At 40.7% G+C, this 18,672-nt stretch overlaps 1 protein-coding gene across 2 annotated transcripts in view; it reads left to right on the plus strand.

Annotated features, from left to right (window-relative positions):
- The window catches only part of ACACA (acetyl-CoA carboxylase alpha), a 525,165-nt gene extending 506,493 nt beyond the window's left edge, over positions 1 to 18,672 (plus strand). For both annotated transcript variants that reach the window (XM_082245775.1, XM_082245774.1), the window contains exons 54-55: positions 9,514 to 9,650; positions 17,810 to 18,672. In XM_082245775.1, the coding sequence (XP_082101901.1) occupies positions 9,514 to 9,650; positions 17,810 to 17,936 (264 nt within the window). In that variant the 3' untranslated portion in view covers positions 17,937 to 18,672. The remainder of the gene's footprint in view (positions 1 to 9,513; positions 9,651 to 17,809) is intronic.

The following is an 18,672-nucleotide window of genomic DNA, read 5'->3' on the forward strand; positions in this document are numbered from 1 at the left end:
GGATGGGCTTTTGAAATGACCACAGAGACCTGTGAGCCTATATAGAAGGATTGCAGGTGCTCTGTGATTGTTTCAGAGAGAAGAACGGTCAGCTGTGTTTACAAGTGCTGACCGTCCTTCTCTCTCAGCGGGGAGCGATTGCGGGTGCCCAGCAGCAGTTGCGGCCGTCGGTCCCGTGGATCGGCATCCCCGCTGCCTAGTGGGGGCGGTAGCGCTGCTGACGGCGCACGCTCACCCCCCCCCAGCATCACGTGTGCGACCGATGTAGGGTTATGTTGTTTCACACAGCCGAGCCAGCCTGCCACAGTAAAACTTTGCCGGTCGTTCGGCAAGTGGTTAACCGGTTGCCGACCGCCGCACGACTATATACTGCGGCGGTCAGCCCCGGCCAGGCAGAGTGACGTATCGCCTGTCACTGACTTGCGAGCCTATCGCGGGCGGGCGCGGCTCGTTCACAGGCAAGTCAGTGCGTGTGACCGGCGGACTCGATGTCCGCCAGTCACACTGCGATCGCTCCTGTGAAGGGAGAAAGACAGAGCAGCTTGTGTAAACAAGCTGCCTGTCAGTTCTCCCTGTGTAAAAGTAAAGATCTGACCGTTCTACTATGTAGAACGGTTGATCTTTGCTTTTACACCAATAGGAATGTCCCTACACAGTAGAAAGCACGCCCCTAGGACACACTTAACCCCTCCCTGTCCAATAAAGTTAACCCCTTCCCTGCCAGTGTCATTTTTGCAGTAACAGTGCATATGTATAGCACTGATTACTGCAGTAATGTCACTGGTAACCCCAAAAGTGTCAAAAATGTCAGTCAAGGGTCCGATCTGTCCGCCGCAATGTCGCAGTACCGAAAAAAAAATCGCAGATCGCCGCCATTACGCGTTAAAAAAAAAACACCAAAAATGACAAAAATCTTTCTCTTTGTTAGTAAACGCGATAACTTTTGCGCAAACCAATCAAAATACGCTTTTTGCGATTTTTTTTTACCAAACATAGGTAGCATAAAACAAATTGGCCGAAAAATGTTAAAAAATTTTGATTTTTACTTTTTTTTTGGGGGAATTTCATATAAAAAAATGTGAAAAATATTGTTATTTTTGCAAAATTTACGCTCTTTTTTTGTTTATAGCGCGTGATCAAAAAATCGCACAGGTGATCAAATACCACCAAAAGAAAGCTCTGTTTGTGGGAAAAAAAGGACGTCAAATTCGTTTAGGTACAGCGTCGCACGACCGCGCAATTGTCCGTTAAAGTCACGCAGTAAAAAATCGCAAAAAAACCCCTGGTCCTTTAGCAGCCAAATCCTCCGGGGCTTAAGTGGTTAAAGAGGATCCTTACCCTAGAAAGACAAAATTAAAAGTCTGCAGCTACAAATACTCTAGCTGCTGACTTTTAATACAATTACAATTACATGTCCAGGGATCCAGCACTATCCTTACCTGGGCCAGTTATTGACCAATCTTCGGGTCCCCGTTGCCAGCATGTTTACTGTGGGAAGGCAGCGTTGACTCCTTGCAACTTTACAGCCAGCTTCCCACTGCTCATGCGTGAGCTGTGCTGCAATTCGTGAATGGTCCTGCAGCCTTCTGGGACCTGTGACATGTCCCAGAAGGCTGCAGGCAAAGAGAGAGGGGCTTAACTTACACTCAGGTACCCACTCCCACTTCGGCCTAGGAAATCTATCAATACTAGGCTTCTGCTGCCCTCCAAAAAATTAAAATGTTTCAAATGTGATAGAGGAGGGGGGGCGGCCAAAGAGCAAAACTTCCCCTTTAGGTTTACGTGTGCTGCGGGTGGTTAATGACCCAGCTCATGGCTTATTGAACTAGAAAATGGTGCAATTTCACGTTCAGATAAGGATGCATTCAGAGGAGACCTAAGCTCACCTATTCTCATGACCAAGTGCCTAAGCTTTCTTTCACTTATAAAGGTAAGCCAACTTAGCCCTTCTACTGTTCTCAATTTATTCCTCTTGGCAAGGCTGTTAATGAAGCTGTATGTTAACATTTGAGTAAAGGTACACTTGGCCAGTATGGAGTTTTATTCACTTTCTATTCCAATTCCAAAAGCTCCAATTTGAATTTTTGCTTGCAAAACTATCTTAAATTTCACTATCCCCCTTCCTTTATTCCTTCATTTTTATTTATTTTATAGCAAACCTATAGGGAATATTAAAAACTGCCGGCTTACAAAGTTGTTCTGACTTGTTTTCCCTCTAACCACTGTCCAATAAATGAGCCTGTTTGTGATCTTCGCTGTGATTATTATGATTTTTGTATATTCTTGTGAGACCTCCGCTTTTACAAAAATGCATCTAAATGTGCTTTGTCTTGATACAGACAAAACTGAATGGTGTCAAAAATCTATTATGTAGGGGTCCCAAAAGAAGAGGCACCACTGCTTAAGGAGAAAGAGTTTCTGTTTTTCATTTTTCATTTTAGAAAAGTCAAGCTACAATAATGTCACTTCTCAGAAACAGCAATTATTTCCATAATCTTACAGCCACACACCGCTTTCCAGCTTAGTGGGATGGCAGTGAGACGTATGAGCTAATGTAGTATAATTAACAAATAGAATAGGGGTTTTAGTTTGCATGGTCCATAGTCTCCCGCAGTGCTTAAATTTACCAAGAAAGGCCCACGATGATGCTACACACTAAACTCGGCATTGCTGAGATTTTGTTTTAGCCATACCAGAGAAAAATGTTGCCTTTAACACACGAACCCTGTGTTTAATTACCCAAGCAAAATTGCATAAATATGAATGAGGGCTAATGGTAGTAACTTGGCTTTGTGGTAGGCAAAACAAACTGATTTCTAAATGATTTGTAAAGAAAATGAGGAGTGAGAGCAGCTATTAGGTTTTAAACACTCTTAAATGATAATGTGGTCATCCATCCGTCAAGATGGAAAGTTGGAATCTGAGGGCTAACTACCCAAAATGCCTTGCATCTAGATCTAAATTAGCTGAGAGTTTTTATCTAGGTAAGACATGCAGGTGCAGTAAAAGAATTCCGCAGATCGATGCCTAGCAGATGTCTCATTTTCCTGAAATGTATTTGGGCAAATAAATTTGTCACACAGTTTGGAAACAAAATTACATTTATATTTAGTGTTGTGGTTTTAGACTGATCAAAATATACAAACTATGAATTTCATTACAGTAGTCTGTGAATTCTGCTGATATCAAAGTTCGTTTACAGTTGATTACAAACTTTCCCCATCGTACATCCCACTATTATTGTAAAATCACAAATTATCTTTCAAGTAGGCCATTCCAGAGCAATATGGGGATTGCCATTTGAGTATATAAGTTGCCTAGCTTCATCTTTTTGACTTGGAACTAGTACAGTGCCTTAAAAAAGTATTCATACCACTTTGTCATGTTACAACTAAAAACTTAAATGTATTTTATTGGGATTTTATGTGATAGACCAACACAAAGTGGCACATAATTATGAAGTGGAAAGATAATGTTTTCAAAATGTAAAAATGAATATCTGAAAACTGTGGTGTGCACTTGTATTCGGCCCCCCTGGGTCAATACTTTGTAGAACAGCTTTCCCTGCAATTATAGCTGCAAGTCTTTTTGGGTATGTCTCTACCAGCTTTGCACATCTAGAGGGTGACATTTTTGCCCATTCTTCTTTGCAAAATAGCTCAAGCTCTGTCTGATTGGATATAGAGCGTCTGTGAACAGCAATTTTCAAGTCTTGCCACAGATTGTTACATAGTTACATAGTTAGTCAGGTTGAAAAAAGACACAAGTCCATCTGGTTCAACCAAAAAAAAAAAAAAACAGTATTGAAACCCCAACCATACAATCTCATATACACAATCCTATACCCGCAGTTGATCCAAAGGAAGGCGAAAAAAAAAAAAAACAGCAAAGCATGATCCAATTTGCTACAGCAGGGGAAAAAAATTCCTTCCTGATCCCCAGAGAGGCAATCGGATATTCCCTGGATCAACTTTACCTAAAAAAATTTGAGTACCCATTTATATTATGTACACCTAGGAAAGAATCCAGGCCTTTATAAAGCAATCTAGTGAGCTAGCCAGAACCACCTCTGGAGGGAGTCTATTCCACATTTTCACAGCTCTTACGGTGAAGAAAGCTTTCCGTATTTGGAGACTAAATCTGTTTTCCTCTAGACATAAAGAGTGCCCCCTTGTCCTCTGGGTTGACCTTAAAGTGAACAACTCAACACCAAGTTCACTATTTGGACCCATTATGTATTTATACATGTTGATCATATCCACTCTTAATCTCCTCTTCTTAACCGCTTGCCGACTGCTCACAGTATATTTACTGCGGCAGTCAGCCCCTCACAGGCAGAGTGACGTAGGTATACGTCGCTCGCCTGTGAGGCTCTAAGGAGCGAGCGCGCGCCCGCGGAGGCGCGCTCCCGCGCGGTCACGGACCCCCCCGCGCGTGTGACCAGCGGACCCGATGTCCGCCGGTCACTCGGCGATCGTCGGGGGAGAGGGAGAATGTCAGGCAGCTTGTGTAAACAAGCCACCTGTCATTCTCCTCGCTGTAAAAACACTGATCACATGGATCTACTATGTAGATCCGTTGATCAGTGTCCTTACAGCTCAAGCCACAGCCAATCACAGTAGAAAGCACGCCCCTAGGGACACACACAGCCCCTCCCTCCCAAATAAAGTTAACCCCTTCACTACCAGTGTATTTTTACAGTAACAGTGCATATATATAGCACTGATTACTGTAGAAATGTCACTGGTAACCCCAAAAGTGTCAAAAATGTCAGTCAAGGGTCCGATCTGTCCGCCCCAATGTCGCAGTACCGCAAAAAAAATCGCAGATCGCCGCCATTACACGTTAAAAAAAAAAACACCAAAAATGACAGAAATCTTTCCCTTTGTTAGTAAACGCAATAACTTTTGCGCAAACCAATCAAAATATGCTTTTTGCGATTTTGTTTACCAAACATAGGTAGCATAAAACAAATTGGCCGAAAATTTTAAAAAATTTAGATTTTTACATTTTTTTGGGGGGGAATTTCATATAAAAAAATGTGAAAAATATTGTTATTTTTGCAAAATGTACGCTCTTTTTTTGTTTATAGCGCAAAAAGTAAAAATCGCACGGGTGATCAAATACCACCAAAAGAAAGCTCTGTTTGTGGGGAAAAAAAGGACGCCAAATTCGTTTAGATACAGCGTCGCACGACCGCGCAATTGTCTGTTAAAGTCACGCAGTGCCGAATCGCAAAATACCCCCTGGTCGTTTAGCAGGAAAATCCTCCGGGGCTTAAGTGGTTAAGAGAGAATAGATTCAGTTCCTCTAATCTTTTCTCATAGCTGAGGTCCTCCATTCCTCTTATTGGTTTGGTTGCCCTCCTCTGAACTTTCTCCAGTTTCCCGATATCCTTTTTAAGAACTGGTGCCCAAAACTGAACTGCATATTCCAGATGAGGTCTTACTAATGATTTGTACAGGGGCAAAATTATCTCTCTCTCTCTCTGGAGTCCATGCCTCTGTTAATTCAAGAAAGGACTTTGCTTGCTTTGGAAACAACAGCTTGGCATCGCATGCTATTATTAAGCTTATGATCTACCAGAACACCCAGATCCTTCTCCGCTATGGATTCCCCCAGTTCTACTCCACCTAGTATGTATGATGCATGCATATTCTTAGCCCCCAAGTGCATAACTTTACTTTTATCAACATTAAACCTCATTTGCCACATAGTTGCCCAATGAAACAGTGCATTGAGGTCAGCTTTTAAGTTTGAGACATCCTGTAAAGAAGTTATTCCACTGCAAAGATTTGTGTCATCTGCAAAGACTGAAATGGTACTTTTAATCCCAGACCCTGTATCATTTATGAAGATATTAAAAAGTAAGGGTCCCAACACTGAACCTTGGGGTACACCACTGATAACTTTAGACCATTCAGAGTAAGAATCATTAACCACTACTTTCTGAATTCTATCTTTTAGCCAATTTTCTATCCATTTACAAACCAATCTTTCCAAGCCAGTAGACTTTACCTTACACATCAGCCGTGTGTGGGGAACTGTGTCAAACGCTTTTGCAAAATCCAAGTGTACTACATCCACAGCCACCCCTCTGTCCAAGGTTTTACTTACCACCTCATAAAAAGAAATCAGGTTTGTTTGACAACTTCCGTCTTTCATGAATCCATGCTGTCTGTTGCTTAAAATATTTTCTTTCCAGCAAGAACTCATCTATGTGGTCTTTTCTTAAACTCTCCAATATCTTCCCGTCCACAGAATTTAAACTAACAGGTCTATAGTTACTTGGCAAAGACTTTGATCCCGTTTTAAATATGGGCACCACATTGGCCCTACGCCAATCCAGTGGTACTATTCCAGTCCTTAATGAGTCCCTAAAAATTAGAAACAAAGGCTTTGAAATTACAGCGCTCAATTCTTTTATGATGAGTGGGTGGATGCCATCTGCTCCAGGTGCTTTATCCACCCTTATTCTGTCTAAGTATTTCTGGACCATATCACTTTTGAGCCATTGTGTATCATTTGGGGCTGTGTCAATACCATCCACATTATGGTCATGAGCTCACCCATGCTCCTTTGTATATACAGAGCTGAAGAAAGTATTTAATAAATTTGCCTTCTCTTTGTCCCCAGTCACCCACTCCTGATTATTTTGTAAAGGGCCTACATGCTCAGACCTAACCTTTTTATTATTAATATATATGAGGAATTTTTTGGGGTTTGTCCTACTATCTTTTGCAATCTGTCGTTCATTTTGAATTTTTGCATCCCTGATTTCCTTTTTACATATTCTGGTATATTCTTTGTAACAATTAAACAATGATAGTGTTCCCTCTTTTTTATATTTTTTAAAAGCTCTTTTCTTTTTATCTATAGCTTTTTTTAACTTTGGCCGTGAGCCACATAGGTTTTATTTTTAGCCTTTTAAACTTATTACCCATGGGAATATACTTTGCAGTGAGTTTGCATAAAGTCTTTTTGAAAATTTCCCGTTTTTGTTCTGTGCTCATCAATGCCAATATTCCCTCCCAATCTAAATCCTGGAGAGGTGCCCTCTTAAAGTTAAGTGTTTTTGTATTTCCTGTATGCGTTTTTTGCTTACAGCTAACATTAAATGAAATCATGTTATGGTCACTGCTACCGTACCGAATGTCGGCCGAATGATCGGCCGTCTTTTGTCCGTTGCTGTCCTGTCGGTTGAAAAGTGCTAAAGACTGCACACGAATTTTGTCGGCCAACAACAGCCGACTGCAGAAGTGATGTCATGTGATGGTTAACTTTCCATGTGTTTTTTCTTCTCTGAGCATGTCCAGTCTTGCTCATCTGCTGTTTGTCGGCCGAATTCTGTACTGACTGGCGAACAATCGGCCGTTCTGGTGTTGGCCAACAAAAATTTTAATGTCTGCACACCAGATTCTGTTCGGCCGAAAAGTCGGTTGTCGGAAGCATCATACTAACAAGTCGACAATCGGCCGATCGGTCGGTAGCCGAATATTTACAGCCGACAATCGCTACGTGTGTACGGGCCTTTACCCGTCAAATGTCTTCCAGTGCTGAGCTGTTAGCGCTCCCACTAGTCTTGGGCACTTCTTTTTTTTTCTATCGATCCTCCTTCTGGGTTCCATTTGTTTGGCGTGTTGAATGGCCAAACCACGATGATGTCACTGCTGTGCATGCACACAAGAGTTACATTTAATTCCCCTTTAACATTTTTTAGGCATTTACATTAATAGTTTTTTTAAGTGGTTATGTTTAAACATAATAAATAAAAAGTGACCCATCCCATGTAATTGTCACGTATTCTGGACAGATTGGCATAAATGTAAAAGGTGCATATATACAGTATATATATATAATATATATATATATAAGGCACATGAAATAATAAGCAATGCATATACCTATCATTACAGGCGTTAATCCCGCACAGAGGTGTGTATATATATATATATATATATATATATATATATATATATATATATATATATACACACACACACACTATATTGTCAAAAGTATTGGAAAGCCATCCTTTACACTCACATGAACTAAAATGGCATCCCAGTCTTAGTCCGTAGGGTTCAATATTGAGTTGGCCCACCCTTTACCCTTTATAGCTATAACAGCTTCAACTTTTTTGGGAAGGCTGTCTACAAGATTTAGGAGTATGTCTATGGGAATGTTTGACCATTCTTCCAGAAGCATATTTGTGAGGTCAGGCACTGATTTTGGACGAGAAGGCCTGTTTCGTAGTCTCTGCTCTAATTTATCCCAAAGATGTTCTATGGGGCTGAAGTCTGTGCAGGCCAGTCAAGTTCCTCCACCCCAAACTCGTTCATCCATGTGTCCTGACTTCAGCCCCATAGAACCTCTTTGGGATGAGTTGGAGCGCAGAATGCGAGCCAGGCCTTCTCGTTCAACATTAGTGCCTGACGTCGCAAATGCGCTTCTGAAAGAATGGTTAAACGTTCCCATAGACACACTCCTAAACCTTGTGGACAGCCTTCCCAGATGAGTTGAAGCTATTATAGCTGCAAAGGGTGGGCCAACTCAATAAAAGAACCCTACAGACTAAGACCGGGATGCCATTAACATTCATGTGCGTGTAAAGGCAGGCGCCCCAATACTTTTAACAATCTAGTGTGTGTGTGTGTGTGTATGTGTATATATTTTTAAATATCTGTCTCTCTCTCTCTTTCTATATATACATAATTTTCGTTTTTTTTTTTTTTTTTTTTTTTTCTTTAGTAATTTTTATTCCCTAATCCCTAGAGAATTAAATAAAAATCTATGCCTAATCCTTTATGCCTCCAGGGAAGTATCTTAAAATGTTCATTCCCTATGATTAACAGGTCCATATCAGATAGAGCAGTGGTTCCCAACTCCGGTCCTCGGGACCCACCAACAGGCCAGGTTTGCAAGATAACTAAATTACATCACAGGTGATCTAATTTGCTGCTCAGTGATTGCAGTATTCTAGTCTGCATCCCCCAAGGTAATACTTAAAATCTGGCCTGTTAGTGGGTCCCGAGGACCGGAATTGAGAACCACTGAGATAGAGTGCATCAATGTTAAATTACTATAAAGGAGTACTCTGTTTTAAAAATAAAGGAGTGCTCTGTTTTAAATATTTACAAGTTAAGTGTATATAGCAACATAGCAGAAATAAGAGGACAATATTTCTTAATAACTCTTGTTATGCTGATTACTCTATATACATCTGTGTGTCTAAAAAAAATATATATATATATTTATATATATATATATATATATATATATATACATACATACGCACAATACACATACTTTAAAGTTTTTTAATACAGGTGCCAATGGTACAGAATGTGTCACTGGGATTTACTGCTATTTTTACCAAATAACAAAATACACATTCTAAGGTGGCTAGGTGCTTTTATGTTTACTAACATGATTGTGCAATATCAGAAATGAAGGATTAATGTAGTAAATGTCTTCCAACTGAATAGAACATACACAATCTTCTTCTTCCAGGCATACCTGTGGGATAATAATAAGGATGTTGTTGAATGGCTGGAAAAGCAGCTGATGGAGGAGGAGGGGGTCCGCTCAGTGGTTGATGAAAACATCAAGTACATTTCCAGAGACTATATCCTCAAACAAATCCGCAGGTAATATTAGGGGAATGTGTAATTTCTAAATGTACATGATTAATTACTTACAGTATTGTACTATCCACTGAAAAAGATAAAGGTGACAGCATTATTGTACAAGGGAATCTGTTCATTTCTTTTTTTTTATGAATTCTAAAAAGATACATATAAGTAAAATGTCTTTTATTACAATAATTTTCCTTCATGTGCATAATGTATCACTTGGATTCTCAGTTTAAGGAATAAAATAAAAATAAAATAAGGAATAAAAGCATGGTTTGAGCTACAGATGACATGAAGTGAGATCAGCAGCTATGGTTGCGGCAGCAGTCGATAGTTGGTAATTGTCCTCAAAGCTAAAGCTTAAAGCTGAACACCGGGGAAAATAAAAATCCTTCCTTGCAGTGGGGTTCCCACTGCAAGGGTTAAATGCATGTTTACGCCCAGGATTTCAGGAAAAAAGACTTTTACTTACCTGGTTCTTTGCTCCCTCCGCACTATGCAACTACCCTCCGCAGTCTCTTTCCTAAGGCAGGTAACTTAGAGGAGTCGTCCCCCCACCCAAAAAATAAATAAAGGTCAGCAGCTAAAAATACTGTAGCAGCTGACTTTTGCTATTAGGGCATTTACCTGTCTAGGCATCCAGCGTTGTGTTCTCACCCAAGTCGATTCTTGAAACAGCACTCAGGTGGCGGCGCCGCCATCTTGGCTAAGGGAAACCGGCATTGAAGCCTTGCCAGTTTCACACTGCGATTTGTGATTTGGCAGGCTGCGGGGGGGGGGGGGGGCTGTGGCGAACTGAGCCAGAAGTGGAAGCGGGTACTGGTCAAAACCAGGCAGACAAGCGGAGCTTCCCCATTTGGGTGGAGCTCCGCTTAAAGTCCCAGCATTGGAACAATAAAAAATTGTTGGCAATAGCAGTCAGTTATTTACTTGAGAAGGACATAAGATCTCTGTGGGCGTTCAATACTCTGTATCACCCAGAAATGCAATTTCCTACTGTGGTACAGGGAAGCATCTTCTAAAATGTCATAATAACAAAATCAGATGGCTGTAGACTGAACCATACGGAAAGTCGTATCAAATGCGTACTGTCATTTTCTTTTCCTGGTACCAATCCATGGCAGCATACATGTGGTAGTAGCCCCGCCTACTTATTCCCACAGGACCTAAAGTGTTGACACCCACACAACAGTCCTGGGTGGGAAGCTTAACCACTTGCCTACTGGGCACTCTTACTCCCTTCCTGACCAGGCCAATTGTCAGTTTGAATGACAGTTACTCAGTCATGCAACACTGCACCCATATGAAATTTTTGGCCTTTTTTCACACAAATAGAGCTGTCTTTTGGTGGTATTTATTCACCACTGGGGTTTTTATTTTTTGTGCCGTAAATAAAAAAAAGACCAAACATTTTTTAAAAAAAATTGGATTTTGTGCAGAAAACCACCAAAGGTGACAGGCAAGGGTTTCTTCTCTTTACACTGGCTGTGAGTTCCTTGACGGCAAAAAACGGAATGAGCTGTTGTATAGGCATCAACTCATTATAGCTATGCACTGGTCCTGTGGGCGATAGTAGGCAGGGCTTCTACCACATCTATGCCGCCATGTTGGTACCAGGAAAGTGTAATTCTACTTTTTCAAATTTGTTACATGTCCTCATTCACATAGTATAACTTTAAAATGTTCAGATTACCATTTTTAAATATTTTTTGATGCTCTGTTCTGGACACTTAAGCAAGGGAAAATCCTACAGAGTTCACTTAATTTATGAGAGATTTGGGCAACTGTGTTTGCCAAAAATAACCCTGTCTATACTGTGCAGGCAGATCTTCATTGTCAGTTGTAACTAGATTTGATTACTGTCCTAACAAAGGGTTAAACATGTAGAGGCCTGGCTTCTTGCATTGTATGATAATGATGACAGACTTGGGACAAGCTCACTCTGACATTGTTCAAAAAACCCTGCAGTCAGCATTAACATCTTCTCCTAAAAAAAAAAAAACTCCTAAAGGTAAGAAAATTTTAAAAATAAAATATGCATGCTGTGTGAATGGGAACACATAACAAATGCATAGTGGAGTTTTCTCAAATTTGACTGCAAAAGAAAAAAATACACTTTTAAAGTGACACTTAACAATATCTTTATACTTACAAAATAAGCAATAAACATCCACTAATTAATGGCCCTGTAATTATTTTTCATTAATGCATTGTTTGTTGTGTTCTCATCCTCTTTGTAATGTCCTCTATGAGCTCTGGAACCTCTACTTTCCCACCTTACATACATTTGTTTGGAATGATAAGTCACATGCACTGATGCACACTACACATCCCATAGTCCTTAGTAGTGAGAAAAAGAAGGTGGCTACATACCTACATAGAGTGGGACCATGAAGAACGAACAAAGCCAGAAAGTCAGATTACAGCAGCCAAAATCAATAAATACATTTAGAGATTTGGAGGAGGTTGAAGGCAATACAAGCTACATTTTGAGTTGAGAATACAAGTTTAATGTCACTAATATTACAGAATTGATTGCGTCACTTTTTAACCGCTTCCATACAGAGCAGTTAGACCCCCTTCCTGCCCAGACCAATTTTCAGCTTTCAGCACTCTCACACTTTGAATGACAATTGCTCAGTCATGCTACACTGTAACCAAACAAAATTTTTATCATTTTTTTCACACAAATAGAGCTTTCTTTTGGTGGTATTTGATCACAACTGGGGTTTTTTTTTTTCGTGATATAAGCAAAAAAAGAGCAAAAAATTTGCAAAAAAAACACTTTTTTTTAGTTTCTATTATAAAATTTTGCAAAAAATTAATTTTTCTTCATACATTTGGGCCAAAATTTATACTGCTACATATCTCTGGTAAAATTAACCCAAATTAGTGTATATTATTTAGTCTGTGTGAAAGTTATTGAGTCTAGAAGCTATGGTACCAATTACTGAAAATTGATCACACCAGATGTACTGATGGCCTATCTCCTTTCTTGAGGCCCTGAAATGTCCAGACAGTACAAATACCCCCCAAATGACCCCTTTTTGTAAAGTAGACAGTCCAAGGTATTTAGTAAGAGGCATGGTGAGTTTTTTGAAGTTATAATTTTTTCCCACAATTCTTGGGAAAATGAAGAAAACATTTTTTTTTCTTTTTTTTTCCCAAAACGTTGTCAATTTATAAGCTATTTCTAACACATAGCATGTACACAGCAAAAATGACACCCCAAAATTCATTCTGCTACTCCTTCTGAGTATGGTGATACCACATGTGTGAGACTTTTACACAGCCTGGCCACAAAAAGAGACTCCACGTCCAAGTAGCACCATAAGGCGTTTTAGGAGCATAAATACACATAAAACTTTCTTACTACCTATCACACTTTTCAAGGCCCTAGAGCACCAATACAATGGAAAAGTCCACAAAATTACCCCATTTTGGAAAGCAAACACTCCAACGTATATTCTATGAGGCATTATGGGTCCTTTGAACATGTCATTTTTTTCCACAAGTTTTTGGAAAATGTGGGAAAAAAATAAAAACTTTTTTTTTTACACAAAGTTGTCAATTTATAGGATATTCCTAACACATAGCATGTACATCGCAAAAATGACACCCCAAAATACATTCTGCCACTCCTCCTGAGTATGGCAATACCACATGTGTGAGACTTTTTCACAGCCTAGCCATATAGAGGGGCCTAAACATCCAAGGAGCATCATCATGCATCCTAGCCACTTGCCTAGGCCTATTTTTGACATTTGGTGTTTACAAGCTAAAATCAGTTGTTTTTGCTAGAAAACTACTTAGAACCCCAAAACATTATATATTTTTTTTTAGCAGAGACCCTAGAGAATAAAATGGAGATTATTGCAATATTTTTTATCACACCGTATTTGCGCAGCGGTCTTCCAAACGCAATTTTTTGGGAAAAAAATCACTTTTTTTAATTAAAAAATAAGAAACCAGTAAAGTTAGCCCAATTGTTTTCCATAATGTGAAAGATAATGTTACGCCGAGTAAATAGATACCCAACATGTCATGCTTCAAAATTGCGCACGCTCACAGAATGGTGACAAATTTTGGTACTTAAAAATCCCCATAGGCGACATTTTAAAAATTTCTACAGGTTGCTATCTTAGAGTTACAGAGGAGGTCTATGGCTCAAATTATTGCTCTTGCTCTAACGATCGCGACGATACCTCACATGTGTAGTTTGAACACTGTTTACATATGTGGGCGGGGTTTCCGTATGCGTTCGCTTCTGCGCGCGAGCTCGCGGGGACACGGCGCTTTAATTTTTTTTTTTTTTTTTTTACTATTTATTTTATTTATTATTTTTTATTTTTACACTGTTTTTTTAAAAAAAAAAAAAAATTGATCATTTTTATTTCTATTGCAAGAAATGTAAACATTACTTGTAATAGAAAAGGGCACGACAGGACCTCTTTTTTGTGAGATCTGGGGTCAAAAAGTCCTCAGATCTTACAAGTACACTAAAAGATAGAAAAAATAAAAAAAAAAAAATAAAAAAAAATTAAATAAAATGAAAAAAAAAAAAAGGGACCTTTAAACTGGTTGCTAGGCAACGACGTTTGCCGTAGCTCCGGTCCTCCAAGACCATAGAGTCAAGTGAAGGCAAGCTTGCCCTCACTCGACATCCTGTCTGTGAGGATCTGGGACCGGATCGTTTTCCCCGCTGCCGGCGGGTCCGGTAAGCGGGGAAAAGGACCAGAATGAAGCGGGAGGGGGGGGGGCACCTCTTCCGCCACCCCGGAAGGGTGATCCCGCGGCGAATCTGCCGCTTGGACCACCCTTATCGGAAAGCCAACCGTCCACCGTTTAAAATAATACCAGGGTTATGGCAGCTATCTGCTGCCATAACACCGGTATTTAGGTTTAAACGGACGACGTATGTTAACCTTTTTGGACTTAGACATGGTGGCTGTATGAAGGGTGACAGGTACTCGGGTACTTTGCTGGGCAGGTGACAGGTACTCTGGTACTGATGAGCAAGTGGCAGGTACTCGAGTACTCCGATAGGCAGGTGACAGGTACTCGGGTACTCTTATGGGCAGGTGACAGGCAGGTGATAGGTACTGATGAGTAGTACTGATACTGATAGGTGATACTGATACTGTACTGATGATGGGTACGGATGATCAGTACTGATACTAATAGGTGATAGGTACTGATGAGTACTGATGAGTACTGATGAGTAGTGATGGGTAATGATGAGCAGGTGGCAAGTACTCGGGTACTTCAGGTGTCAGGTACTCTGATGAGCAGGTGGAAGGTACTCGGGTACTCTGTTGGGTAGGTGACAGGTACTCGGGTACTCCGATGACGGGTACTCAAAGTACCAGAGTACCTGTCATCAGAGTACCCGAGTACCTGTCATCAGAGTACCCGAGTACCTGTCATCAGAGTACCCGAGTACTTGTCATCAGAGTACCCGAGTACCTGTCAGAGTACCCGAGTACCTGTCACCAGCCCATCAGAGTACCTGTCACCAGAGTACCCGAGTACCTGTCATCAGAGTACCCGAGTACCCATCATTAGAGTACCCGAGTACCTGTCATCAGAGTACCCGAGTACCTGTCACCAGCCCATCAGAGTACCTGTCATCAGAGTACCCGAGTACCCATCATCAGAGTACCCGAGTACCTGTCACCAGCCCATCAGAGTACCTGTCATCAGCCCATCAGAGTACCCGAGTACCTGTCATCTGAGTACCTGATGGGCTGGTGACAGGTACTTGGGTACTTTGATGGGCTAGTGACAGGTGCTCTTTATTGGGGGGGGGCAATCAGTGTGGTTGGGGTGCACTATGATTGGTAACTAGCTGTTACCACAATCTCCTCCTCACACAGGATCAGTGTGTGAGGAGGAGAACACGGTGACAGCTAGTTACCGTGTTCTCTGATGACATTTGTGACCGGCTGTGATTGGACACAGCCGGTCACGTGGTAAAGAGCCAATTTCATTGGCTCTTTACCTAGATCGGGGATGGGCTCTGTCCGAGGGACGAGCCTCGTCCCCGATCGCCGCGCTGCGCGCCCCCGGGGGCGCGCATTAAGGAAGGAACGAGCGGCTCGCGCTGGAGCCGCTCATGTGATCGGCTGTGATTGACACAGCCGATCACGTGGTAAACAGCCAATTTCATTGGCTGTTTACCTTGATCGGGGTTGGGCTCAGTCCGAGGGACGAGCCTCACCCCCGATCGCCGCGCTGCGCGCCCCCGGGGGCGCGCAGTAGCGGGGAGATCCGGGCGCCGTCATATGACGTCGGCCCGGATCGAGAAAGGATTTGTGCCGACGTCATTTTACATGACGCGGTACGGAAGGGGTTAATGAAGGTGTACCAGATTATACATGCTTCTGGAGTTTATCAAATCTCATAAAGTGTTTGGGTGGACAGGTGCCCATACACAGATTTGGTTCTGGCCGGCCATTTTAATAACACTGTCAATATCCGCCATTTTTCTGACGTTTCTGACAATTTCTCTAGAATTTGTTGGATTGCAAAATGGTATTAATAAAACACAATCTCTTTAATAGCATTATGACACTTATTTACCTCACAAACATCCCACCTCCCTGCCCCACAACTCACCACCCTGCTTTTGCTACTGATACTCACTGACATTGTCTGCAATTATTGATTGCAGAGAGCAGTGAAGCAGTTCAGTCATCAGCAGAATAGAGGCATTGTGGAGATGTGGGAGACAATAGCAGGCCTCATGCTAAGGTGAGAACATTATCCCTGATGCATCTAGGCACCTGTCATCAGAGATAAGAGTCTCACCTTACCTCATTAGGGAAATGGCCCTGTATAGGAACAAGGCTGAATTAAACAGAAGTTTTTCACTGTGATAGGAAGAATGAGGAGTTCTCTACTAACTCAGAACAAGATATGAAAACTGCTCTTACAGTACATATATTGATATTTAGCTTGCAATTATCAGGACATCTTTCACCTATGTACCATTTAGAAGTCTGTGAGCCTTTCCTTAACATAATTTACTAAATGGCTAATAGCCCCAATTTAACTAGTAAAATGTATGTATATATGCTTTGTAGAATTGATAGAAATACTAAGCCCCACCTCAATGATAATATAGTAATTTCATTTCTATACCAATCAGGGTCACATTTCTGCATAATCACCATAGGCTATGATCTAGAGTGCTCCAAAAAAAATAAGGTGAACGGACCACCTTTCTCTTGCGCTCAGATAACAAGGCTCCCCAATTGCTCTTTCTATGGGACTTTACAAATGGTGTCTCGGATGGCTACGGTCTTGCTGCCCTAAAGGACTTGGGTAGTCCAACAGTACTGCAAATATAAAACACAAAAAAGGGCGCACCGACCTAGCGCATTATCTTCAATAATGGCTTTATTGTTAAAACATAAAAATGGCTACTCACAAACATAGGTGAAAATCAATCATATCAAACTCAAGAACTTGAGTATCAGGAGTAGTCCATACGATTGTCCATAGTCCTATTTGGATGACGGCTGACGCGTTTTGAGGTATGTATTGTCCCCATGACGACTGGCTAAAAGGGCAAGTGTCCATATTGGGAGATACACTCTATAAGTGTTCTGGGGCCAACTCCAAATTTTGGATTTTTTCTCACCTTTATTTCCGGGCACATTGGGGTTTATTTACGAACACTGGAGAGTGCAAAAATCTGGTGCAACTCTGAACAGAAACCAATCAGCTTTCAATTTTAATTGCCAAAACTTAATTAAACAAGCTGAAGTTAGAGGCTAATTACTGCACCACATTCTGAATGCACGAGTTTTAGTAAATCTCCCTTATTGTCCCCATTCAGGAGATTTATCCCCTTTAACTGTCCTGATCACCAAAGACAGCAGTCAAGATTTGGGAGGGATTTTAAGCCCTCACCACTTATTCTAAAATAAAAAAATAAAAATGCCTTTTAGTTACACTTTAACTGCAGGTGGCTTTACCTAATATGTAGAACTTTGCTTGTGAAACTTCCCACAAAAGTAGAGGTACTTGGTATTGGTTTCAATGTTTCTGTAATTGATGTTTATAATGCTATGATTATGGGTTTCAATGTCTGTGGTTGCTTTTAACATATATGTAATATTTAGGTATTTGTGCTTAAATGATTAAATGTTTGTGTGTCATTATTACAGCTTGGTGCAAGAAAACCCTGAAGTTGCTATGGATTCTATTGTTCACATGACACAACACATTTCCCCAACTCAGAGAGCTGAAATAGTGCGCATTCTCTCAACCATGGACTCCCCTCCGTCTACATAGAAGTCTTGTCAGGTCTTCAATTCACAGACTCTGCACCGGATGCAAGGACTATGAAATATAGAAAAAAACTGATAATCTAATGTATAAAATGTACTGTAGAATTGTGTTTGTGTGCTGCTGAGTTATGATCAGATGTATCATACATATATGTTTTCATGATAGAAGACACTGTAGGTGGTATCATGAGTTCTTGGCTGAAAACACTAGAGAAATGACAAGTAGTAGTCTGGCAGCCAAACAAGTTTCGATACTTATATCTCTTTGCCATGTTGAAATATTGCTGTGGGCAGGGCATACACGTTTATTATACCAGCCCTATTGTATGGAATATGTTCTGCCTTCTGATACACTGGTTGTGAAAACACAGGGATACACCTTCAGTAGCTTTGAATTAGAACTGGACAGCATGTTCATAGTTTACAAAAGTGCGGGGAAGTATTTATGATATACTCAAGTGTCGAAAGCTTGTGTTGGTCGAAAATACAATGACTGTTACCGGTCAAAAAGAAATGACTATCTTATGGTCTGAAACTTTGCTCATATCGCAGGTGTGAAAATATCCTGCTATTCTTTCTATGTGTCAATTAACAAAAGCACTTAAAAGTATTTTATACCTAAAATAGCTTTTATTTATATTTCTTGATGGGAGTTCCCTAAATTATTTCAAGTATTCCTCTTTAATTGTACAATGTCAGATGCTTCACATCTATTCGATAAAAACAATTTTCTGTTTTTT

Source organism: Pelophylax lessonae, assembly GCF_965119305.1.
Source record: "Pelophylax lessonae genome assembly, chromosome: 2".
Lineage (NCBI taxonomy): Eukaryota > Metazoa > Chordata > Amphibia > Anura > Ranidae > Pelophylax > Pelophylax lessonae.